Source organism: Coregonus clupeaformis, chromosome 15 (assembly GCF_020615455.1).
Source record: "Coregonus clupeaformis isolate EN_2021a chromosome 15, ASM2061545v1, whole genome shotgun sequence".
Lineage (NCBI taxonomy): Eukaryota > Metazoa > Chordata > Actinopteri > Salmoniformes > Salmonidae > Coregonus > Coregonus clupeaformis.
The window spans coordinates 44,034,805-44,061,650 of record NC_059206.1 but is presented as its reverse complement, the minus strand read 5'-3'; the positions used below and the strand labels follow the sequence as shown (position 1 = coordinate 44,061,650).

The following is a 26,846-nucleotide window of genomic DNA, read 5'->3' as shown; positions in this document are numbered from 1 at the left end:
TCTATCTGCAATATAATATTTCAGTCAATCTAAAAAATGCCTTCGAGTGATTTTGTTTTATAGAATTTGTTTGTAAACCTGAAATGTTAACACTCACCTTTTATCATAGCAGACTCAACATGTGAAGAAATGTAACTATAAGTCTATATGGTTAATCTTGACAAAGATGTATGCTTAATTTATTCTTAACTAATTAGGTGGAATGAATCAGCAGGGAAGTCATTCCTTGCATCCGGGGATGATTTTTTCTTGGTACGCTTAGATGGTCCAGCTGCCTCTTTGCTCTCCACAGAAAGTTTAGGGTCCGATTCGGCCTCAGCCTCCACTTTCGCCCGTTTCTTGTCCTCATTACCATGAGGATGCTTACTTTCATGCGTACTACTTTCACCCTTCCTTTCCTTTTTGGAGCAAGCAGCTTCAGATGTGGAAGGTACATCTTCTTGTCTCTTACTACCATCATGTGATTTGGATTTTGACTGCACCCATACATGCTCAAGGATATCATCAATCTCTATCCTCTGGGCCACATCTGGGTTAAGCATGCGATACATCAGGTCTTTGCACTCTGTAGGGACAGTTTTGCTGCGTGGGAAGTCAATGCGATGCTCTTTCTGAATTTTCAGCATCTTCTTTATATTGGAGTCGTCATAGGGCATAGACCCACAGAGCATGATGAATAGAACGACCCCCATACTCCAAACGTCATACACTTTGGCATTGTATGGGAGCCCCTGTAATACCTCTGGTGCTGCATAGGCTGCAGAGCCACAGAATGTTTTGCTGAGAATCATTTGTCCAACATCATCATAATTGATCCTCCTGGCAAATCCAAAGTCCGACACTTTGAGGTTGAAGTCTTTGTCCAATAGCAGGTTTTCACATTTCAAGTCTCTGTGAACAACATCTAGGTCGTGTGCAAATTGTATTGCAAGTGACAGCTGTTTGAACAGTTTTCTGGTGAAATCTTCGGGCAAAGCACCCCTGAATTTGATGAACTCTAGTAGGTCCCCTTGCACACCAAGCTCTATAATCATGTACACCTTGCCTTCTGAAGTCTCGAAGATCTCGAAGGTCTTGACGATGTTGCGGTGATTTAGGGATGCAAGGATCTCCATTTCCCGGGGCAAGAACTTCTCCAAAAAATCTGCCGGCGCCTTTCTTCTGTTAATAATTTTAATTGCAACATTGGTCTTCAGACGCTCCGAATAAGCGGATTTTACTTTGGCGTACGACCCCTCGCCTAAACTGATGCCCAGTGTATATCCCCGTTTCTTCAGCACCAGTGAGTCATCCATGGCTAGTCCCGACCCGAATTATTTAGGTGATTGTGTTATTACACCATGATCGACACCATATTGAACTCCGTTCATAGTTGAATATCAAAGATACACATGGGGTCAATGTTACTAACATTCCATATTTTGTCATAAACGTGGGCAATTACGTATGAAGTTTATTTCTATTACATCAATTTGTGTCATAATGGAACGTTTAATTCCTCAAAAGCAGAGCCATTTATTTATGCCATAATGGTGCGTTCAAAGCAACTCCATGCGGGAAAAAATTTGCTCCGATCGGGAAAAACTTTTGAACGATCATCCAATTTGGAATTACTAATCGGAAACTCGGGCATCATCCATTTTCCTAATGATTCATGACATTTTAATACCCATGATAAATATTTTTATCATATGTATTATAAAGGTTGCAATTTTAGTTTGGCCACTGCATTCTCTACCAGAAAGTTGGTTGGCCACTTTGATGTCACGTAGGTTGATACATTGCTATGTTTTCATTTATAGAGCCCTATTACATAAAGTCCCACTGTACCCAACATCATTACTAAACTTTAGACATACGAGTTACCAAATCCGGTCTCAGGGATGGCCAACTGTGGAAATTCCTTTGGTCTAGCACCTTATTTGTGGAACAATCTTAAAAACAATCTTAAATTTGATGTTCTGGTGCCACTAGGGCAATTCAGAAAGCTGATTGAGGACCATACTACTGATCAATGTGTTCGTTTTTTATGACCGTGTTTTTCTTACTGCTTGCAGTTATACTTTGATGTCTCTATTTTATGTAATTCAGGGCTCATCTGTAAAAGAGACCTTGGTCTCAGTATGAATCCCTGATAAAAGAAAGGGGAAAAAAAGCTGCTGTCCATGAAGTTGTGTTGAAATTAAAGTGTAGTCTTATTTGCAATGACTCAGAACGAACCGATTAATACGAAATTAATATTGTATCACTCTCTGGACACAATTATGTTACTGTGACTTTCATATATACAGTCATTGACAAACACATTTTGTATACAATAACCAATGACTGTATGACAATAACTTTAGAAAACTCCGCCTCCAACCCACCAGCTGATAGGCTTTGTGGCCGTTTGGGATTGTTGTGATGGGAGGACGGAGCCATCTTGTTTTATTTCCGTTCTGGAATACATTGGACAGGCCGAATGAAAAACAGGGCTTAATAATAATAATGATGTAGCTCGTTATCTATCATATATTTCCACCTCTTTGAATGGCTAGGACCTATCTTTGGCGCTGATAGGTTCGAAGCAAACGTTGGATCAGGTCTCGGTTTATTTTATTTCTGAGTAGAGGAGTTACTATGAATGGAGGATAAATGTTGCCAAAGGCTGACAGCAGCAGTTACGTCCTTCTCTCTTTGCTCTTCGTCCTCACTTTAACAGACCCACCACGAACAGGTAAGACCGGTGAAATGCAATTGGTGGTCATTTTTGTCAGCTAGCTTGCTTATGTATGTATACCCGTGTGCTATGGTAGGCCTAATTGTACGGTAATTTAGCTAGTGTAGATGGCGTTTCTAGCTAGCTTATCCACTGGTCTCAATGTTTGCCGCTGCCTTTGCTGAATAGCGCGTGGTGTTGTTATGGCTCGCTGGCTAGCTCACTTACTGCGTAGCTAGCTAACTTTAACGTAAATTATTTTATTTTTAGAAAATGAGTTCTATGGGGACATGATTCAATATTGAGCTGTAACTAGTTAGCTATATTTTGCCGTTCCATCGTCGGTGTGGTTTACACTTTGCTCGAGAGAACGTTTACAAGTTATAGCTAGCCTGCTGAAAGTCTAGCATTACTAGTTAGCGGCTTTAGTTGTAGATGCGTGAATGTGGGTGCTCTACTTTATTTCCAGAACCCAGTACTAGCTAGTGTTGTCACGATACCAGCATTTTGACTTCGATAACGATAATAGGTTTAGTATCACAATACTCGATACCAAAACAATACCACGGGGGAAAAAATAATATTAGTCACAGAATCGCACTTGAGATCCAGACAGAAAAACTCAGTTTGTAAATTAGCTACTGATCTGGGCCCGATTATCGCTAAATCTCCGAGCTGTTTCCCAAAAACATCGTTACTAAAGTTGCACATGAAAACGCTCGTTATTTACCGACTGCCTCAGACGACTAGTAGAATAACTAGCTAAACGCGTCCTTAGATGCTCTTCGATTATTTGGGTTTAATGCTGTAACACAGAATAAAACAATTAAAAGTCCCATGATGGTAGTGACTGCCCATTATTGCTTGTCACTTATTAACCATTTATTCACATTACTTTACTTTAATAAAATATTTCAGTTTTGTATATTACATTTGTTTTATTTGATTACTTTATTTCATTTCAAGTAATCTCATCTCTATAGAACTGCTGTTTGACAAAATCGCTATTTTGTAGTTCAAAGTAAATAAGGCATACTTTTATGACTGCTGAATACCAACTATCTATCACTTTGATCATGTATTTTCAGGTAGCGATACCTGGCGAAGCAACAGCTGCTCTCTATATCCCCTCACAATCGCACATTCTTGTCTCTTCCGTAGCAGTTCTAAAAGAAAAACAGACCGGACAAGTAGATGCTCAATGGATTATGGTCATTGTAGTTAATTACCACGGTTTATGCGCAAAACTATGTAGAATATGGGCCAGTTCAGGCTAGGTCTGATTTATCTTTAGAGAAACTATGCAATGTTCGCATTGAGCTCACAGAAAAATGAACAAAAAACTAAATGGAATTCAAATAATTGAACTGACTTAAGTCAATAAATTGTTTAAAACCCCAAAAATAACTGCAATTTCAGTTAATCGCTCTGCCCTAGAAGCGAATGATAAAAATATGTTTCAACTGAGAACAGAGATTACTGCATTAAGAGGCTACATAGGCATTTAACTCAACAATATTGAAATCTATTTCATTTTCATTCAATTTAGTTATATTTTGCTAATTGTAGGCTGCCTACTGTCTGTCACTTTGCCTCAATATGTGTCATGATGTGTAACAGCGTGTGCAATGATGTGCCAAATCTTGATTTAGTGCATTATTATAGGGTAAGCAAAGCATTAGAATAAGCCGCCTCGAAATTTGCAGCTGTGATAATATCTTTGTAGGAGCTGACCCGTCGTCAGTATTGTGGAATAATTCTAATGTTAAGGTAAGATTTGAAATGAGAAAGCTGATCTGAGAGCAGCGCTGACTTTCTTTCGATCCTATCAGGATCTACTGTATGCCTCAACGACGCGCTTAGTGAATGTTCTCCCTGCGTGGTGTTTTGGCAAACGCATGTTACATCTTAGGCCATTGTTGGAACGAGGCATCGTTAAAACAATCGTAAGCCTAAATTACATCGCTGTCAAGAAGCTGGGCCCTGTTCAATCGTTGGGCATCTTTTGAGTTCAATATCATTACAAAAAAAAAAAGATTTGGACATTTTTTGCGTCAACATTTTTCAGAGACAGCCATGTATGCATTAATGAATCAATTATGAAAGCATACAATACATTTGACTTTGTTTTTACCAATCTAACTACATAACAATGTGGTAAGCATTTATTTGAATGGTAAATCTCTATTGATAAACTAGGTAAATCAAGATTTAGTCTAGGCCTATCCACAATACAGGTGAATGCATATTCAATAGGAGTGCGTGCATGCATTGACATATTGAGCTTGTTTTGGCTGATTTCATGGACTACAGATGACAATCAGTTTCCCTTCCATTTGGGACTTATTTTGTCCTTTATACTGAGAAAGAACATTTGAATAGCTTCTTTTATAAAAATGTGCGTTGTGTCTTTAACCAGTAATGATGTTATTCACTAGGCAAGAGGGGGTCAGCAATAATCTTTGGGAGAAACTTGAGAGGCAGAATAAGTGAATTAATGTTTTTTTGTTGTCAATCAGCTTTGAAATCAGCATGTTTTGTGCTATGATTTGCATATTATCACAAAGTACTAGGGTAGTGAATTGATTTTAGCTGTCAGCTAACTAGGAAAGTTAGCCTACAAAGCTGGAAGCTACCGGTATCTTCTTGCGTTTTAGTGTTCTAGTCTGTATGGATATTGTTTTGTTAACAGTTTCAACATTTTTACATGCCGTGTTGCATTATTCAAGTGTGTTAACTTCTGCGTAGCATGAGTGAGGAGCTAACATGATACAGCCCAGACTCCCAGTGCAGGCTAGCAATGAGTAAGTGGAGCAGGCACGGTGCGCGCAATAAGGGACGACAGCACTGATAGATATGAGAAATTTGACAAAAGTACCGACTGTAACGAATTCGAGTAACAAACTGTTTTTCATGATCTAGTAACGAAAAGTACATACGTTTCGCTATACTGTGCAACACTACTAGCTAGCTATACTGAACAAAAATATAAACGCAACATGTAAAGTGTTGGTCCCATGTTTCATGAGCTAAAATAAAAGATCCCAGAAGTTTTCCATACGCACAAACAGATTATTTCTCTCAAATGTTGTGCACAAATTTGTTTACATCCCTGTTAGTGACCATTTCTCATTTGCCTAGATAATCCATCCACCTGACAGGTGTGGCATATTAAAAAGCTGCTTAAAGAGCATGATCATAACACAGGTGCACCTTGTGCTGGGGACAATAAAAGGCCACTCTAAAATGTGCAGTTTTGTCACACAGCACAATGCCACAGATGTCTCAAGTTTTGAGGGAGCGTGCAATTTGAATGTTCATTTCTCTACCATAAGAGAAATGTCGTTTTAGAGAATTTGTCTGTACGTCCAACCGGCCTCACAACCGCAGGCCACGTGTAACCATGCCAGCACGGGACCTCCATATCCGGCTTCTTCACCTGCGGAATCGTCTGAGACCAGCCAACCGGACAGCTGATGAAACTGGGTTTGCACAACCGAAGAATTTCTGCACAAACTGTCAGAAACCGTCTCAGGGAAGCTCATCTGCGTGCTCGACGTCCTCACCAGGGTCTTGACCTGACTGCAGTTCTGCATTCCCAGTCATGTGAAATCCATAGATTAGAGCCTAATGAATTTATTTCAATTGACTGATTTCCTTATGAACTGTAACTCAGTAAAAACTTTGAAATTGTTGCGTTTTATTTTTGTTAAGTGTAGTTCGCAAGCTGCATTTCAGCTAGCAAACAGGCACGCAAAGCTAACGTTAGATTGCTACGTCGCAGGAGCAACACAAGACTGGGCCATCTGCTGTTTTATATTAGCCATAGCTAGCAATCTAGCTAACATCATGGCATTACTTGGGTAGTTAATCTGATTTCAATCTGCCTGAAATATGAAGAAGCAGGGTATTTGCTGCTACATCAACTTGCATCACTGCATTGACCTTCTAGTTTATGGTCTCTTATGATGCATGTGACCATCAAGTAAGACGTCACCGCATTATCGTCATTACCTAGATGCTAACAATAATGCCGTGATTGTGTGTGGTCTGACTGGTTGTGGTTGAGAACACAGAACTTTCAGATTTGTGGTAGTTTTCTAATCAAATGGCACCACCCACCTCCACTTTACCCTAGTTAGCTATTGATCCTTTATCTGCAGGAAGATGCTGTTGTCTCCCTGGACCTGCCCTGAACCCATGCACTGATTTGGGGTATTGCTTTTGCACACCTGAGATCTGTAGAGGATTCACAACGTGGCACTGTCATAGGATGCCACCTTTCCAACAAGTCAGTTAGTCAAATTTCTGCCCTGCTAGAGCTGCCCCGGTCAACTGTAAGTACTGTTATTGTGAAGTGGAAACGTCTAGGAGCAACAACGGCTCAGCCGCGAAGTGGTAGGCCACACAAGCTCACAGAACGGGACCGCCGAGTGCTGAAGCACGTAAAAATCGTCTGTCCTCGGTTGCAACACTCACTACTGAGTTTCAAACTGCCTCTGGAAGCAACGTCAGCACAATAACTGTTCGTCGGGAGCTTCATGAAATGGGTTTCCATGGCCGAGCAGCCGCACACAAGCCTAAGATCAGTCGTGTGGTCAGGTGCCACAAAGAGGGACCTCGGAAAATTACAATTGGCTCAGAACAGGGCAGCACAGCTGGCACTTAAATGTACACGGAGAGCTAACATGAATAATATGCATGTAAATCTCTCATCGCTCAAAGTGAAGGAGAGATTGACTTCATCACTACTTGTTTTTGTAAGAAGTGTTGACATGCTGAATGCGCTGAGGTGTCTGTTTTTAAACTACTAGCATACAGCTCGGACACCCATGCATACCCCACAAGACATGCCACCAAAGGTCTCTTCACAATCCCCAAGTCAAGAACAGACTATGGGAGGCGCACAGTACTACATAGAGCCATGGCTACATGGAACTCTATTCCACATCAGGTAACTGATGCAAGCAATAGAATCAGATTTTAAAAAACAGATTAAAATACACCTTATGGAACAGCGGGGACTTTGAGACACACACAGACACATACACATAAGACACGCACTCTACACACACGTGCACATGGACGTTGTATTGTAAATATGTGAAAGTGGAGTAGTGGCCTGAGGGAACACACTAAATGTATTGGGTAAAGTGTTATGAAATGTAATGTCATGTAATGTAATATTTAAAACTGTATATAACTGCCTTAATCTTGCTGGACCCCAGAAAGAGTAGCTGCTAATGGGGATCCTTAATAAATACAAACACAAGGGTGATTTTGGCAAACTTGCTTAGTTGTGAATAGCCTAGGCTACATACATACATATACAGTCTATGGCTCCAACCCAACCTAGGCTACATTCTATGCTTCCATGTAAACGGGCTGTTATTATAAAAAGACAGAACAAAAAATGTCTACATTTGAGAACAATCAGATACAGTGGCATTTTTGGAAGAGTAGGTGGTCCTGGTGACATTTGGGTGAACTCAAACACCTGTATCTAAAGAACAGATGGTTAAATACCCAGAGTTTCCTGTTACCATTGCCGAGCAAAGACCAATGTATCTAGTGAGTGCGATGTGATTCCTTTTTACAAGTGAATATTTTTTGGGTGAAAAAATACAAATAACGTTTTCTGTAAAACATTTTTTTCACACATTAGTTGTCATTGCTCTGTCATCATATGGTTCACTCCCAACTTTTCCCTTCCCTTTATGTGGTGGAACATTCCAAACTCGGAATTTTGAGGTTCAAAGTGTTAGTTCATCAGAAATTGCTTTTTTGTTTTGTTTCAGGTCCACGGCTAGCTCTGGCAAGATTATTGTCAGGTAAGCAGCATCTCCTCTGTTAGTGCAGTGGATGTATAGGTCTGCCAAGCTCCAGCTATTTGGGTTACTCTGCTCTATCCTCAGCTTGTGCCTCTGTTGAATTTTCCCATTCACAGCAGTGCTTTGTTTTTCCATTGAACTCAGATATTTACTCTGTAACAGTTTTTATACAATCAACTCCTTCAACAATATTAAACTACTTTCAAAGAATCCAGTGTGATTGTCTAGACGCTAGGCCTAGATCTGTTCCGTGCCATAGAGTGAGATGAGTTCTATCTGTTTTAGAAAGCTAGGCCTAATACTCCCTCCTCACAGGAGAACCCCTGATGCTGTGACGTCTCATGTTAATCACACATGGCACTGAGACGCTGACCCACTTAACACTGCTTCTGTGTTACTAAGGTGTGTATATATACAGTGAGGGGAAAACAGTATTTGATCCCCTGCCGATTTTGTATGTTTGCCCACTGACAAAGACATGATCAGTCTATAATTTTAATGGTAGGTTTATTTGAACAGTGAGAGACAGAATAACAACAAAAAAATCCAGAAAAACGCATGTCAAATGTTATAAATGTATTTGCATTTTAATGAGGGAAATAAGTATTTGACCCCTCTGCAAAACATGACTTAGTACTTGGTTGCAAAACCCTTGTTGGCAGTCACAGAGGTCAGACGTTTCTTGTAGTTGGCCACCAGGTTTGCACACATCTCAGGAGGGATTTTGTCCCACTCCTCTTTGCAGATCTTCTCCAAGTCATTAAGGTTTCGAGGCTGACGTTTGGCAACTCGAACCTTCAGCTCCCTCTACAGATTTTCTATGGGATTAAGGTCTGGAGACTGGCTAGGCCACTCCAGGACCTTAATGTGCTTCTTCTTGAGCCACACCTTTGTTGCCCTGGCCGTGTGTTTTGGGTCATTGTCATGCTGGAATACCCATCCACGACCCATTTTCAATGCCCTGGCTGATTGATTGCTTCTGTGGACAGGTGTCTTTTATACAGGTAACAAGCTGAGATTAGGAGCACTCCCTTTAAGAGTGTGCTCCTAATCTCAGCTCATTACCTGTATAAAAGACACCTGGGAGCCAGAAATCTTTCTGATTGAGAGGGGGTCAAATACTTATTTCCCTCATTAAAATGCAAATCAATTTATAACATTTTTGACATGTGTTTTTCTGGATTTTTTTGTTATTCTGTCTCTCACTGTTCAAATAAACCTACAATTAAAATTATAGACTGATCATGTCTTTGTCAGTGGGCAAACGTACAAAATCAGCAGGGGATCAAATACTTTTTTCCCTCACTGTAGATAACTGCCAAAATAAAGGAAACACCAACAGTGTCTTAATAGGGCGTTGGGCCTCCAGAACCGCTTCAATGCGCCATGGCATAGATTCTAAGTGTGTGGAACTCTATTGGAGGGATGCGACACCATTCTTCCACAATAATTTGGTGTTTTGTTGATGGTGGTGAAAAACCGTCCCAGACGCTCCAGAATCTCCCATAAGTGTTAAATTGGGTTGAGATCTGGTGACTGAGAGACACACCCTTTAAACCACCTATGCTCCTTTGAGACCCCTCTTTGAAAGTCACTGAGAGCTCTTCTAGCCATTGTAGCCAAATAACTGGGCATTCTTATGCATGACCCTAAGCGTGATGATATGTTAATTGCTTAATTAACTCAGGAACCACACCTGTGTGGAAGCACCTGCTTTCAATATACTTTGTATCCCTCATACGTTTGTATTTTATTTTGGCACTTACATTTATGGCTAGACACTAAAATAAGGTTTTACTGTAGGCCTATGTCTTGTCATGACCCCTTTAGGCTACCTCTTCTTTATTTTTATTTTTTATAGAGGCTTATTTTAGATAAATTGTTAGGCCCTAATGCATGTTTCTCATATTTTTGTTTGTAAGCGCAGTTCTCAATAACACTCACAATGATGACCCCTGTTTGTTGTTTTAGTTATAAGGATTTGAGTCTTGTTTAGTAGCTACTCTGATTTGATTTTAAGCACCAGACCTGAATTGAACTCAGTCAGAATACTTGAGAGATATTGCTGCATAACTGAATTCCCAGAAATATTTTCCCTTTGTTTTTCCCTTGGTTTCTTTTATTCATTTGTTTCCCAGAAAATGTTCATTATTTAAAGCAACGGGTGCATTGTTATTGTAATGTTCATGATCAATTGTGAAAACTATCACTAGACAGGGGTATGTATCTAAGTAATGATACTAAAAGCTGGAAATGCTCAATATTTCATAGACTTGTCTTTCAGTGTTGGTAAGCAAAATTGAGAGAACAAAAGCTGTGTTGCAGTGGCCATGTTAAGACTACAGGGGGTGCTGTGTGATGTTAGCCTCCCTCTGTGCTGTGTTTCAGAGCTGCGCTGCAGCCCTGGGCAGTTTGCCTGCCTCAGTGGGAAGATGCAATGCATCCCCTTGTCCTGGCAGTGTGACGGCTGGACTGCTTGTGAGGACAAGAGCGATGAGTTGGACTGCCCCCGTGAGTAACACCTCTTTATCCCTTTACCTAGACCTCAACCTGAACTCTAGTCCCCTTCCCAAATAATCATGATACTGTAAGTACACTTTCATTATTGCATGCTCTATTGTAAAGGACAGAGACTTCGTACATCCCCAAAATACTATAAATTAGGCTAATCTTGAACAGCTCAGAGCAGCTCTAAATTTCTAAGAAAACAACTTTCTAAATGTCAGGGGAAACACCAAACTCACTGAGTACATACAGTGGCGAAAACAAGTACGGTATTTAGTCAGCCACCAATTGTGCAAGTTCTCCCACTTAAAAAGATGAGAGGCCTGTAATTGTCATCATAGGTACACGTCAACTATGACAGACAAAATGAGATTTTTTTTCTCCAGAAAATCACATTGTAGGATTTTTAATGAATTTATTTGCAAATTATGGTGGAAAATAAGTATTTGGTCAATAACAAAAGTTTCTCAATACTTTGTTATATACCCTTTGTTGGCAATGACACAGGTCAAACGTTTTCTGTAAGTCTTCACAAGGTTTTCACACACTGTTGCTGGTATTTTGGCCCATTCCTCCATGCAGATCTCCTCTAGAGCAGTGATGTTTTGGGGCTGTCGCTGGGCAACACGGACTTTGAAATGCTTCTTACGAAGCCACTCCTTCGTTGCCCGGGAGGTGTGTTTGGGATCATTGTCATGCTGAAAGACCCAGCCACGTTTCATCTTCAATGCCCTTGCTGATGGAAGGAGGTTTTCACTCAAAATCTCACGATACATTGCCCCATTCATTCTTTCCTTTACACGGATCAGTTGTCCTGGTCCCTTTGCAGAAAAACAGCCCCAAAGCATGATGTTTCCACCCCCATGCTTCACAGTAGGTATGGTGTTCTTTGGATGCAACTCAGCATTCTTTGTCCTCCAAACACGACGAGTTGAGTTTTTACCAAAAAGTTATATTTTGGTTTCATCTGACCATATGACATTCTCCCAATCCTCTTCTGGATCATCCAAATGCACTCTAGCAAACTTCAGACGGGCCTGGACATGTACTGGCTTAAGCAGGGGGACATGTCTTGCACTGCAGGATTTGAGTCCCTGGCAGCGTAGTGTGTTACTGATGGTAGGCTTTGTTACTTTGGTCCCAGCTCTCTGCAGGTCATTCACTAGGTCCCCCCGTGTGCTTCTGGGATTTTTGCTCACCGTTCTTGTGATCATTTTGACCCCACGGGGTGAGATCTTGCGTGGAGCCCCAGATCGAGGGAGATTATCAGTGGTCTTGTATGTCTTCCATTTCCTAATAATTGCTCCCAGTTGATTTCTTCAAACCAAGCTGCTTACCTATTGCAGATTCAGTCTTCCCAGCCTGGTGCAGGTCTACAATTTTGTTTCTGGTGTCCTTTGACAGCTCTTTGGTCTTGGCCATAGTGGAGTTTGGAGTGTGACTGTTTGAGGTTGTGGACAGGTGTCTTTTATACTGATAACAAGTTCAAACAGGTGCCATTAATACAGGTAACGAGTGGAGGACAGAGGAGCCTCTTAAAGAAGAAGTTACAGGTCTGTGAGAGCCAGAAATCTTGCTTGTTTGTAGGTGACCAAATACTTATTTTCCACCATAATTTGCAAAGAAATTCATTAAAAATCCTACAATGTGATTTTCTGGATTTTTTTCCCTCAATTTGTCTGTCATAGTTGACGTGTACCTATGATGAAAATTACAGGCCTCTCGTCTTTTTAAGTGGGAGAACTTGCACAATTGGTGGCTGACTAAATACTTTTTTTCCCACTGTATGTTTTCTTAACGTCTTTCATTGAGAGCTTTGTTTTTAAAAATCGGTTTTGGGGTGATACATATATTCGGCGCATGTGACAATAAAATAATGGGTGTAGACTTTACTGTGAAATGCTTACTTACGAGTCCTTTCCCAACAATGCAGAGTAAAAAATGTAAGAACATTTGCAAATAAAAATAGAAAATAGTTACACAATAAATAAGTCTATATACAAGGTGTACCGGTACTGAGTCAATGTGCAGGGCTACGAGGTAGAGGTAATATGTAGGTAGGAGTAAAGGTGACTATGCAATCAGGATAGATGATAAACAGAGTAGCAGCAGTGTATGTGGAGAGTGTGTGTGTGAGCATGTGGGTAGGGTCCGGTGAATGTGCATAGTCGGTGTAAGAGAGTCGGTGCAAAAAAAGGGTAAATAGTCTGGTTAACCATTTTGATTAACTGTTCAGCAGTCTTATGGCTTGGGTAGAAGCTGTTCAGGTGCCTTTTGGTCCCAGACTTGGTGCTCCGGTACCACTTTTTGTGCGGTAGCAGAGAAAACAGTCTGTGGCTTGGTTTGCTGGGCTCTTTGTCAATTTTCCGGCCCTTCCTCTGTCACCGCCTGGTATAGAGGTCCTGGATGGCAGGGAGCTCCGCCCCAGTGATGTACTGGGCCGTCCGCACCACCCTCTAATGCCTTGTGATCGAGGACAGTGCAGTTGCCATACCAAGCTGTGATGCAGCCAGCCAATATGCTCTCAATGGTGCAGCTGTAGAACTGCAATGTGGTTAGATATTGCAGTAGTAAGCGATTTTAAGGAAATCCTATTGTTTCCGCTTCTTAATTCCTGAACTAGCGCTGATCCCTGGATCGCTGGCTGCGTTATAGGAATTATGGAAAGGATTGGGTACACACACAGCATCTGACCTCCATAACACGGCCATCTTGTTTCATCTGGACTGTGTGCATATTACATTATTTGATAAATGGTGGCAAAAGCAGTCAAAACATTTGACTTAATTTTTTGTCATGAGAAACAACTACCGTATTTTCCGCACTATAAGGCGCACTTAAAAGCCTTTAATTTTCTCAAAAAACGACAGTGCGCCTTATAATCCGGAGCGCCTTATATATGGATCAATTGGTTAATTGGTTGATCCATACTGGTTGTACACGGCGCTCAAGGCGCTCTGTCAAAATGTTTCAGTATGAAAAACCAATAAAAACAATTTAATAATAATGAAATGTTTCAGTACGACTGGTAAACTACAAAGCCGCACCGCTTGCAGCATTACGGCTACCGTAGTCAGTAAACACAGGTACTGTGCTTACTCACAGTCCCACACCACTTGTGTGTGTATAAAGACCCCAAAATTGTTGTCAAAACGCTTAATAAAGTTTGACTTTATCTGACTGTTTTGTTGACATTCCCTTTAGCACAGCTCCATCTAGTGGATGCATAACGCAACCCCAGTCAAACGTTTGACTGCAGTATCTTCTATTCTATGCGCCTTATAATCCGGTGCGCCCTATATATGAAAACAGTTCTAAAATAGGCCATTCATTGAAGGTGCGCCTTATAATCCGGTGCGCCTTATAGTGCGGAAAATACGGTAATGTTTTTGCAGTTGATGACCTGTGAATGGGCTGAAAGGGCAGTTTCTCCATCCCCTAATAAGTTCCTTGAGTACAAACAAAGTTGTCTTCAGAAGGTTTTTTTATGAACTGCAGCCAGTAGCCACTGTACATTCCTTTTATTGAAACACTGCTTACACTCTGTTATATTTCTCTCTCGCTCGGATCCTCCCTCACAGCCATGAAGGAGGAGACGTTTCACTTTGCCAATGGGTTTGACCAAGTGGAAGATGTAATCGGCGTGGCCCAGCCTATGCGCTTTAACAGTAAGACCCCACCTAACTACCTCCATCATTCATTCACTCAGTACTCATCCAAAAAGATGAGCTAGAGAGATTTTAAAACAATATCTAAACTACTGGAAGTGTTGTTGCTAAAAGAACAGATGGAAAGCTTTGTTACTGGACATAGGCCTACTGTAAGAGCACTAAAGCACATTTACCTCCACAGAGAAGTGCCCTAGTGGGTGGCATCACTACGAGAAGACAGCCAGCTGCTACAAAGTGTACCTGAGGAATGAGAACTACTGGCAGGCTGTGGACACATGCCAGAAAGTCAATGGCTCGTTGGCGACCTTCGTTACCAACGAGGAACTGCAGTTCATCCTCAAGATCGAGGTTGATTTCGACGAGAAAGTGTGCGAGCGCAGAGACCAGTGCAAGTGAGTATGTGTTTGCTAAGGATGGGTTACGTGAAGTGATATAGTGTTGATCTGAATGCTTGAAGGCTGATGCTTTACTGTCCCAGAGTCATTTGTTATTATTTCATCCACTTTCTCTCTGATTCAGGTTCTGGGTGGGATACCAGTATGTCATAACCAATCGGAACCATTCACTGGAGGGCCGTTGGGAGGTGGCTTATAAAGGTGGGTGCAGTTAATTTGAATGAAAAGGAGCAGTTGCAACTCAAGGAGCACTCATTGTCATGCTCAAACCACCAAAGCAATAAACCTGTATTTGGCTTAAGGTTAATCTTGTTCCCTTCTCTGTTCCCTTACAGGGTCGATGCAGGTGTTCCTGCCCCCGGAGGGCCTGACTAACTTTGGAGAGGCATCTCCGACCCAGGACAACGTTTTCTGTGCCCAGCTGCAGCGCTTCCAGATCAAGAGCATGAACGAGCGCGGCCTTCATAGCTGGCATGCCGAGAACTGTTACAAAAAGTTCCCCTTCCTGTGCAAGAGGAGTATGTCTGCTCTTATTAAAACCCAATGACCTATGCAGCTTCACAGGAGATCAAAGTAGCTTGATTGTAACAAGTGTAGATTCTCAGTTGAAACCTGGTTGTTTGAGTCATAAGATTCAATAAATTCTTTATCAAAAGTCTTGGGTGCTGTAATGTGTACGTAAATTAGGGAAGTCCAGCGTTCTATGTTAGTGTAGGTATAGTTTTTTGTTTGGTTCTGGTTGTAAACCTTTGATTTTCTTTAACAGGGCAGACATGTGTGGACATAAAGGACCAGGTGGTGACCGAGGGGTACTACTTCACCCCTAAGGGGGAAGACCCGTGCCTGAGCTGCACATGTCACGACGGCGAGCCAGAGATGTGTGTGGCCGCGCTGTGTAATCGGCCAGAGGGCTGCAAGCACTTCGGCAAGGACCCCAAGGAGTGCTGCAAGTTCACCTGCCTGGACCCAGGTACTGCCTAAACACACACAATTCCCTATAAAAAAAAAAAACTAGAAACAATGGATGTTTGTGAATGTCCCACAAGGTGGAGCTCTTAACACATCTCACTTGTCATGCGCCTCAATGTTTGGCACTAGTTTCAGAAGACGGAAGTAAATGGACAAAAGTATATTTAAAAAAAACATTTGAATTGTATTAAAATGTGGACCCGCTGTCTTTTAGAAGGCAGCAGCCTGTTTGACTCCATGGCCAGTGGGATGCGTCTGATCGTCAGCTGTATCTCCTCCTTCCTCATCCTCTCTCTGCTGCTCTTCATGGTGCACAGGCTCCGGCAGCGCAGACGTGAGCGCATCGAAACACTCATTGGAGGAAACCGTAAGCGTCATATAATCGCACTCATGCAAAACAACGAATGTCACCAAGCTCACTGCCATCCCTTGAAAAAACAGCCCTGTTTGGTCTTTTAACAAACACAGGGAACACCTCTCCTAGCTAGCCTGTATTAGCCTCTAGCCTCAGGTACTTCAGTGTATTCACATTTTATTTGTGTTTCATTTGTGAGTGTCCGTCTACATTGGTTTCAATTAGCGGAAATGTTGTCTCACTTTTTCTTGGCACTCTCTATCCTCAGTGCACCATTTCAACCTTGGACGGCGAGTCCCAGGCTTTGACTATGGCCCGGACGCTTTTGGCACTGGCCTCACTCCCCTTCACCTCTCTGATGATGGAGAGGGAGGCGCATTTCATTTCCAGGAACCTCCCCCACCCTACGCTGCCTACAAATACCCTGACATCCAGCACCCAGATGACCCCCCTCCTCCCTACGAAGCCTCCATCAACCCCAACAGCTTGCTCTATATGGACCTGGGTAGGCCCAAAATAACTTATGGACCACCCTGTGTTCTTAATGTTTCCGTGATTTACTCACTTCCTGTGATAGAACAGTTGTGATTTTTACTAGATACTATGTTAAGTATCTAGCTGTTTCTGAACCCTGTCCTCACTGTTCTCCACAGCACGCCATGGGGTTCAGATGATCCCAAGTCAGATGAGGGATGTGGTAGATGCCATGACAGACGCCCCAGCACTACCTGTCCCCGAGCCAGAGTCTGTGCCAATGTCCTCCCAGGAGCGGGAGGACTCCATCGACAGCAGTACCCTCCTGGTGGGGCCTGACACCCCCACTGACGGCCACGCCCCTGACTCCATGCCTGCAGACTGCAGCAGCAGCTCCTCCCTCAGCACCATGGTATAGGACTGAGAGGAGGGGGAGGGGAGCTGCTATGGTCTGGACCCACAGATTGAGAGAGGTGGACAGTGGCAGACTATGGAGGATGGACTGGAGCGGACTGGTCCATTAGTTAGAGGAGAGGGTGAGAAGAGACTGGAATGGCAAAAGACAGAGGGTAGAGATTGTATCAGGATGGATTGCGGGACCAGTCTGCTCCTTGAGGTGGGCAGCGGTGAGGAGAATCGGACTGGTATGTTTCTTAAACAGGTGAATTGAAACTGGTCGGGTGTCTGTCAGAAACGTATCCTCTACATTTGAACTTGGAGAAATGGAGTGGAGCACATCACTTTCCTACAGGTGAGCACAGACCAGCGAATAAGGACCTGGAAGACTGATTCTGTACAGAGAACTAACAACACTACACCAGGCCGAGGAGGCTGAGCTTCTGCTTCTAGTTGTCATTGGACAAAGCTTTTGAATTGTATTGTTTGAGCTTCATGCTCAAGATTGCCCCCAATGTAAATACTCCCTCAAGCATTACAGCAGGTAATAATGACGGAGGCGGTAGATGGCTTGCGTCTTTCTGCTTATGTCCTGGAGGTAGAGGCTGAGACAGAGCTTGGATTATTGTTTGTTGGATTTACAGCATGACGCGTGACTCGAAGCGCCGTGTGCTTCTGCTCTCCCTCCCAACTACATCTCCAAGTCTCCTCCATGAATGAAATGCATTAATTTTCCATCACAAGCACCGCCTCCGAACTGGGATTTCTGCACTCTCCAATCAATCTGATATGCTAAGACGTCTTCCAGATTGATGGCACAAATTTGAATATGAAAATTAAAGTTTCTGCTACAAAAGGTTTTTTAACCTTGCAAAAATATTTAGGTACGGTTAGTGTTAACTCCAACTAACACTCGAACTTACTGTGTTTTTTGAAATAAATGCTACAACTTTTCAAATAATCTTGCTACAATATTGAATTTCATTTATGAGTTCTAATTGAATAAGGTTGAGTATTGTGCCCTTTTCTTGGGGAGGAAGTAGGCTGTGAATTGTTTATTGTGGGATCTGAACATTGATGATGGGTCCCCCACCTTAGTCAATGAGTTCACCTCATGAAGAGAATGTCAATGAATGATGAGTGTGAATTAAGGTTAGCTTTTCATTTGTAGCTCGTAGCAATGTGTAATGGTTACTTACTGTTTTATACCCCATCATGAAATGTGTAAAAGTAAACTTCTTAAGATAGTGTTCTCCTCATGAAATCATATTAACAATTAATACTAAATTAATTATGTCTTCAACTGTCTGTTACTTGACTGTACGTATGTGTGAGGGTTTGTATGTACACAAATTCATCAATTGTCATTTTTGGAAGCCATCATTGAATCCGCTGTATTTCTTTTCTTACCAATGTACATTGTCATCTCAGTGTATTTAAGATTCAGACTATAACATGACATTGGAGATTTAACTGTTTAGATTTTAACAGTAGCCTAAATGGCATTGGGTGGTTAACCCCATTTCTCCTGTTTCATGATGACAGACAGGAAAGTCTAATGCAGTAGTGTGAAAACTACTAGGAAAACCATAATTTGATCCCATTATGACAATCATTATATACAGTCATGAGGTATATACTCTAGACCTGTGAGAGCCCTGTTATTTGTTCACCTGTGGCGTTGAAAGGTCAAAGGAGTTGGAAGGCTACAATGGAAGGCCTATGAAAGCACAAAGACCCCTATAAGGATTTTGGAGCCAGTTTGGTCCAAGCCCTTACCAGCCAGGATCTGCATAGCATGCTCATCTATATGGCTTTAGTCTATCACCAGCAGCACTGAAATGGCTGAAGATCCATCTTGAGAATTGCAGCTTTGTGTGTACCATGTGTTTGTGTACAGTTGTATGTATGTAGCATTACATTTGTTTTTTTATTTTCTTTGGTAGGTCTCAAGTTGTTTTGTATTACATTTTTTTTTAGCATAGACAATCCTTTTGGGGATTATCCAAGGAAATCATGTCTTGAATTGTTACAAAAATGTATCTTAAACTTTGGTGTGTGTGCATGTGTGTTTGGTGGTCAGCTCTCCATCTTTGGTTTGAGTGTGTTTTTAGGACCTATAGTGCATGTTTTAGTCTTTAGGCATGCTGAGAGAACATATTTCCAACAGATTTATAATTTTAAACAGTTCTACTCATCTTGGCCCAGGCTTAGCCCAGAGGCTTACCTACAGGTTGATGTAGATAAATGCGTTGGAACCCCTGCTCCAACCCCAACTGCTGGATTTGCACTGTAGTTGATTTGTTATGATAGACAATGGTGGCGTGTAAAATAAACTTTCAATGAGTTAGAACATGATGTATGTAAAATGCAACAGTTGATACATTTAGTTGTATTCTCTTTAAGTTCATAGCTTTTAAATTGTATTTTTTTTTGCTTCTTTTGCAGGGGGCTCTTATGTATTTTTCTGAGGTAGATGTACATCTAATCAAATGCCAAATAAATTGTATCATGAAGGACAGATGCCTGTTGTGTCTCAATTTGGGGAAGGACTCTGGGATGGTTAGGCCCCTAGTAGTAGCAGAGAACTTGAGACCTTAGGATGGATGACTGCACGCTTGACCGCAGTGGGTGAATAGGGCTACCTGTGTCTGCCTACGCTATGTGTTTCATCAGTCTTGGCATTTCACTGAGTTCTCTTGATTTGTCAAGGAAATCCCTCAGCCGCTGTAACCAAATGTCAGGGGGATTAAGATGAGATGTGGGAAATCCCTAAACGGTCAGTTGTGTGTTGCTGACAGAGAAGGGGATTCCTGTAAGTTAATGAATTCCCCTCCCAGGCTATAGGAGATGGGCTTATCCATCTTCGCTCCAAAAAGGCAACTTATCTTAGCAGTGAGGCTGAAACCAAAAGAGATGTATTAGTCAGACCATGTCAAGCATCAGTAGCCTATTGCAGCATATGTTTGCCCATGATCTTAGGCCTATACACCTATACCTGTCCGTTCCTTCGACAGGTACCCTATATCGGCAGACCACTTGGCAAGAGTATATTTACATTTAAATCATTTAGCAGACGCTCTTATCCAGAGCGACTTATATAGGAGATACATTGAAAAAATAAACAGTGCTAACATTTTAATAAGATATATTCCAACCTGCTACTTAATCGTTTTTATAAAAAATTAAAATAAATAAAAAATATTGACCTGCCCGCTTGGGGGCATCGGTGCTCAGCCGAGAGTTGGCAAGCTTTCCTCGCATCAATGTCCCGTTATGTGACATTCATCAGTAAAGACCACTGGCAATGACACACTCCACTGACCAAACAGAGAAGGGGAAAAAAGCGCTCAGCATTCACTTTCCCAGTCCTATTTAAGCTTGGCATTTGCACAGATCCCTAAGCACCGATTAGGCCTGCCTCTGTGATTTTTATTTAGACATTAATTAGACCTATTGAAGTGCTGTGCTCATTTACTGGCACAAAAATGATTTTGGCAATCATAACTTTCCTAGTGATGTTTATTACAGGTTCACACACCGGTGAGTATCAGGCTTGTCCTTGATATTTTCCAAGGTAGGCAGCTGTTATTGTTATTTCTGCTCACATTCTGTTTGAGTGTGTATTATGTCATGGAGGGTAAGAATGCTTTACAATTGATATCCTCCTTTTTTTACTATTTCAGAGGACTTCTGTTATGATGAGGGTCATTGTGGTAAGTGTCAATGTTTATTCAATGTATCATAAGTAGAGACAATGTACTTTTAAATGTTGCTTTTTCTCAAATTATTTAGGTTGATTTTAAATTGATATTGTAATAAAAATATAGTACTGTTCTTATCGTGTTAACTCTATGGTGACTGTGACTGTAGACTAGTTCACACTTTGAATGTCATCAGCATGCATTATTGTGTCCTCCTCAGATCCATATGCATGGGGAGACACGTTCCCATCCTGCCACCCAATACTTGAAGAGCATCACTCTCCAATCAACCTGGATCATCATATGACCAGAAATGAGTCATTGGAGGCTTTACATCTGGATGGTTTTCATACTGTTCATACAGGACACTGGAAACTGAAAAACAATGGGCACTCTGGTGAGTAGCCCATATCATTACCATAGAAATAGATTTGTGAGGAGGTGTATCTACTGAGTAGTTATTTTCTACTTAGAGACTTTAGCCTTCGTGTCCCGTTTCTTATTTAATCACAGGACAACTCTGTGTGTGCTTGTGAGAATGTATGGGTGAATGGGTTGTGCATTTTGTGTATACGTTTAGAAGTGGTCTGTGTGTTTTGTATGCAGTTGTGTTGGAGGTTGGGAATGGGATGTCTGTGAGTGGTGGAGGTCTTCCAGGGACGTACCACACAATCCAGCTCCACTTTCACTGGGGAAGCCTCAACACTAACGGCTCAGAGCACACTGTGGACAGGCACAGGTATCCTATGGAGGTGGGTGATGGGCGCCTCTACATCCAGTCAACGTTACACTGAAGGGTGGATATCTTTGGTGAACAAAATATAAAACTAGGATGCAGGCACTGACTGCTGCTATTTCTTTAATTGACAGTGCATTTTCTTTTGCAGATGCACATAGTCAACATGAAGTCGAGTCACCCCAATTTGACATCTGCCTTGGATGACCCAACTGGCCTTGCAGTTCTTGGATTCTTTATTGATGTAAACTATATTTAAATACTTTATGTTGTTCATTTTGGAGCATATTTATAAAATTATCCGTTTATTTGGTCATGATGAAGTCATATATTCTAAACCTCTAACTTCTTCTTGCAGCTTAATTACATTGAAAATGTACACTTTGGACGCATATCACGACTACTTCCCGCCGTTGCCTACAAAGGTCGGTAGAAACATTAGTGCTCTAATGTATACCGAACAAAAATATAAACGCAACATGTAAAGTGTTGGTCCCATGTTTCCTGAGCTGAAATAAAAGGTCCCAGAAAATTTCCATAAACACAAGAACCTTATTTCTGTCCAATTTTGTGCACAAATTTGTTGATATCCCTGTTAGTGAGCATTTCTCTTTTGCCAAGATAATCCATCCACCTAACAGGTGTAGCATATCAAGTAGCTGATTAAACAGCACAATCATTACACAGGTGCACCTTGTGCTGGGGACAAAAAAGGCAGCTCTAAAATGTGCAGTTTTGTCACACAACGCAATGCCACAGATGTCTCAAGTTTTGAGGGAATGTGCAATTGGCATGCTGACTGCAGGAATGTCCACCAGAGCTGTTGCCAGAGAATTGAATGTTCATTTCTCTACCATAAGCCGCCTCCAATGTCGTTTTAGAGAATTTGGCAGTACGACCAACCGGCCTCACATCGGCAGACCACGTGTAACCACGCCAGCCCAGGACCTCCACATCCGGCTTCTTCACCTGCGGGATCGTCTGAGACCAGTCAGCCGGACAGCTGATGAAACTGTGGAGTAATTCTGTCCCCTTTTTGTGGTGAAAAACTCATTCTGATTGGCTGGGCCTGGCTCCTCAGTGGGTGGGCCTGGCTCCCAAGAGGGTGGGCCTATGTCCAGTCATGTGAAATCCATAGATTAGGGCCTAGTGACTGATTTCCTTATATGAACTGTAACTCAGTAAAATCGTTGACATTTTTGCATGTTGCGTTTATATTTTTGTACAGTATAGATATAGTGTGGTGACTGTGAACATGATTCAGTCCTGTGTAGGGTTTAATAAACGTTTAATAAAGGTCTTTCTCCCTCTCCTCTAGGTCAAACGGCGACAGTCAAGCCATTCCCATTGATCGGCCTTCTGCCTGAGAGCCATTTGTCCCAGTACTACCGCTACCATGGGAGCCTCACCACTCCACCTTGTTCTCAAGCCGTTCTATGGACCCTGTATGAAGTCCCCATCTATATCTCATGGTCACAGGTAAGCAAGCACTACTGAAAGGAAGGACAGTCATGGAATGGGTTTAATCTCAAATCAAATCAAATTGTATTTTTCACATGTTTCGTGAACAACAGGTGTAGACTAACAGTGAAATGCTTGCTTACGGGCCCTTCCCAACAATGCAGAGAAAAAAAAGAGAAATAGTAGAAAAATATACAAATTATAACACAAGGAATAAATAGAAAAATAATAACACAAGGAATAAATACACATTGAGTAACGATAACTTGGCTATATATACGGGGTACCAGTACTGCATCGATGTGCAGGGGTACGAGGTAATTGAGGTAGATATGTACATATAGGTAGGGATAAAGTGACTAGGAAACTGGATAGATAATAAACAGTAACAGCAGTGTTTGTGATGAGTCAAAAAGAGTTAGTGCAAAAAGGGTCAATGCAGATATTCCAGGTAGCTATTGGTTAACTATTTAACTAACTATTTAGCAATCTTATAGCTTGGTGGATGTCCTGTTGGTTCCAGACTTGGTGCTCCGGTACCGCTTGCCGTGCGGTAGCAGAGAGAACAGTCTATGACTTGGGTGGCTGGAGTCTTTGACAATTTATAGGGACTTCTTCTGACATTGCCTGGTATAGAGGACCTGGATAGCAGGGAGCTCGGCCCCAGCAATGTACTGTGCCGTACGCACTACCCTCTGTGTAGCGCCTTGTGGTCGGATGCGTGGCGGATGTGTTGTTGCCTACCCTCACCACCGGGGTGCGGCCCGTCAGGAAGTCCAGGATCCAGTTGCAGAGGGAGGTGTTTAATCCTAGGGTCAGTTTAGTGATGAAATTGGAGGGCACAATGGTGTTGAATGCTGAGCTGTACTGTATGTAGTCAATGAACAGCATTCTCACATAGGTGTTCTTTTTGTCAAGGTGGGAAAGGGCAGTGTGAAGTGCAATAGAGATTGCATCCTGGTAATCCGTCTGGCCTTGTGAATGTTAACCTGTTTAAAGGTCTTACTCACATTGGCTACGGAGAGCGAGATCAGTCGTCCGGAACAGCTGGTGCTCTCATGCATAATTCAGTGTTGCTAGCCTCAAAGCGCATAGAAGGTATTTAGCTCGTCTGGTAGGCTCGCATCACTGGACAGCTCGCGGCCAAGTTTCCCTTTATAATCCGCGATAGTTTGCAAGCCCTGCCACTTCCGACGAACATCAGAGCCGGTATAGTATGGTTAGATCTTGGTCCTGTATTGAAGTTTTGCCTGTTTGATGGTTTGTCTGAGGGTGTAGCGCGATTTCTTGTAATTGTCCGGATTAGTGTCCCGCTCCTTGAAAGTGGCAGCTCTAGCCTTTAGCTCAGTGCGGATGTTGCCTGTAATCCATGGCTTCTGGTTGGGATATGTACGTACGGTCACTGTGGGGACGACGTCGTTGATGCACTTATTAATGAAGCCGGTGACTGATGTGGTAAACTCCTTAATGCCATCGGATGAATTCCGGGACATATTCCAGTCTGTGCTAGCGAAAAAGTCCTGAATCTATTTTCAAGTTCAAGTGCTTTCACCATAGCCTGGTGGAACCAACCTGATTGCTGTGTTCACCATTCTATTAAATAGAATGGTGAACGTAGTGATCAGGCTGGTTCCACCAGGATACTGTCACCATGGAACAACCCTGGGCGAACAGCTATACTAGGATTCTTACTAGTGATGAAAAACAATACCATGAATGATCTGATGAATCTGATGAATGATCATGCTTAATTACATCACAGTTGATAAATAACCACCCCATAAATGTGTTTTTTCTTCCCTAGTTTGAACAGTTTGCCACTGGGATTTTCGGCACAGAGGAGGATGAAAAACTTGTCGCACATCTCCATGACAACTTCCGACACATCCATCCCACCTTCAGTCGCAGCATCTACGCCTCCAAAAATGCCAAGCTGATTACAGCGACGGCCAGTTACCTCTATAGCCCAGCACTCTCAATACTTCTCCTTCAACTGACTTCAACTGTTGGGCTCATCTACGGGCTCTAGCTCTTTGCGCAGGGCTGTTTTGTTGATGCTAGCTTCACACTCTCTACTTGAGACAGCATCAAGGCCAAGAAACCAATGCCGTAGAATATATATATATTTTTTACAGAGGATACATAAAATACTGTGAAAAATAAGTGTACTGTTTACGGTGATTGACCACTGTATGTTTTCATCACATTACTGTCATTGCATTCAATTAGAAATGGTTTAATGTTTCATTACATGTTTAACAGTTCAATTCATAACATTGTGTAGACTAGATCTAGTACTGGTAACAGTACTAAAATGTAGTTCATCAATGCTACTGTGTATGCATCTCTGATTGTACTACATTCAATCACTACCTGACCTACTGTATTAATTAAACAAATAATTGAATTTGAACTCTGTGTTTACATTCCCCCTGGTGGCCATATGACATTGCTGTATATTCCCTCAGCAACTGCTGTGGGCAAGTAGCAGAGATATTATTTCCCTGCCTGCCTTCCCTTTATTTTGCATGAATTTGATCCACTTGAAACTGTCATCAGAAGAACTTCCCCACGCCACACCACTGCTCTGCAACTACCAGGGGTGACTCACTCAGAGTGATTGGTGTGACATGCTTATACTGTGGGGTTGTACGAGTGAGATGAAGATTGATAAAGTAGTGGCATTACAAAATCGGACACTTTGTCCAGTTCTGGCGGTTGACCAAATCCAATATGATAAAGAGAATAGTGATCCCGGGTAGCCTGACAGCCTGACCTGTGTATCCATGCTGACTGTATTGTCCCCATACTGCTGGTCACACCATCCACCTCCTGTCACTGACTTGGTGTGGCAGAGGGCAAACACACAGAGGCCACTCTGTGTCTGTCCGGATGGTGGAGTGTGACTATCAGGACTTGGCTGGGTGAGAATGAGATCACTGGCATCATGGGGGGCCTCAATCATATGTAGTTTTATTACATTTCTTTACTGACCATACCTGTTAAGTGGTTGATGCTATTGATGTAATACTGTTGGAGTCATTAGGATCCCTAGAATTGACACTGCCTGACTGCTTGAAATTGGGGAGAAATCACATGATTTGGTCCTGAACCAAACTGTAGCCTACACACTGACACAGACAGTAGGGCATTGTTTTATCCAAGGACAGCTGCTCTCCATTTCTGAATGTTGGTTTATTCATGTTGCTTATCATGGGTGAAGGTATGCAGGCATTCTCCATTGAGGTTTCAAACTTGAAATGTTATTTATTCAATTATGTCAGTTGATACTAATGGTTTACTGTACAGTCGTGGTCAAAAGTTTTGAGAATAACACAAGTATTGGTCTTCACAAAGTTTGCTGCTTCAGTGTTATGAGATATTTTTGTCAGATGTTACTATGGTATACTGAAGTATAATTACAAGCATTCCATAAGTGTCAACGGCTTTTATTGACAATTACATGAAGTTTATGCAAAGAGTCAATATTTGCAGTGTTGACCCTTCTTTTTCAAGACCTCTGCAATCTGCCCTGGCATGCTGTCAATTAACTTCTGGGCCACATCCTGACTGATGGCAGCCCATTCTTGCATAATCAATGCTTGGAGTTTATCAGAATTTGTGGGTTTTTGTTTGAGGATCGACCAC

The 26,846-nt window shown here is 42.0% G+C and overlaps 3 protein-coding genes across 5 annotated transcripts; 2 read left to right on the top strand and 1 right to left on the bottom strand.

The window, feature by feature from the left end:
• Positions 1 to 107: 107 nt before the first annotated feature.
• On the bottom strand, positions 108 to 2,086 carry LOC121582360 (testis-specific serine/threonine-protein kinase 1). The gene has a single exon (XM_041898094.1). It carries the CDS (start codon positions 1,293 to 1,295, stop codon positions 186 to 188), a length of 1,110 nt encoding a protein of 369 aa, XP_041754028.1. The 5' UTR covers positions 1,296 to 2,086; the 3' UTR covers positions 108 to 185.
• Positions 2,087 to 2,399: 313 nt separating this feature from the next.
• LOC121582369 (integral membrane protein DGCR2/IDD) lies at positions 2,400 to 19,818 on the top strand. Of its 3 annotated transcripts, XM_041898104.2 has the most exons (11): positions 2,400 to 2,719; positions 8,500 to 8,532; positions 10,921 to 11,043; positions 14,619 to 14,705; positions 14,890 to 15,100; positions 15,228 to 15,304; positions 15,439 to 15,621; positions 15,870 to 16,073; positions 16,287 to 16,439; positions 16,696 to 16,932; positions 17,081 to 19,818. In XM_041898104.2, exons 1-11 carry the CDS (start codon positions 2,638 to 2,640, stop codon positions 17,317 to 17,319), a joined length of 1,629 nt encoding a protein of 542 aa, XP_041754038.1. In that variant the 5' UTR covers positions 2,400 to 2,637; the 3' UTR covers positions 17,320 to 19,818. The 3 variants fall into 3 exon arrangements, with proteins under 3 accessions (XP_041754038.1, XP_041754040.1, XP_041754041.1); XM_041898106.1 differs by lacking the exon at positions 8,500 to 8,532; XM_041898107.2 differs by lacking the exons at positions 8,500 to 8,532; positions 10,921 to 11,043.
• A 1,411-nt stretch (positions 19,819 to 21,229) lies between these two features.
• On the top strand, positions 21,230 to 26,534 carry LOC121583285 (carbonic anhydrase 4-like). Its single transcript, XM_041899465.1, has 6 exons — positions 21,230 to 21,398; positions 21,608 to 21,753; positions 21,889 to 21,981; positions 22,096 to 22,162; positions 23,056 to 23,216; positions 25,003 to 26,534. Exons 1-6 carry the CDS (start codon positions 21,305 to 21,307, stop codon positions 25,225 to 25,227), a joined length of 786 nt encoding a protein of 261 aa, XP_041755399.1. The 5' UTR covers positions 21,230 to 21,304; the 3' UTR covers positions 25,228 to 26,534.
• Positions 26,535 to 26,846: the final 312 nt, after the last annotated feature.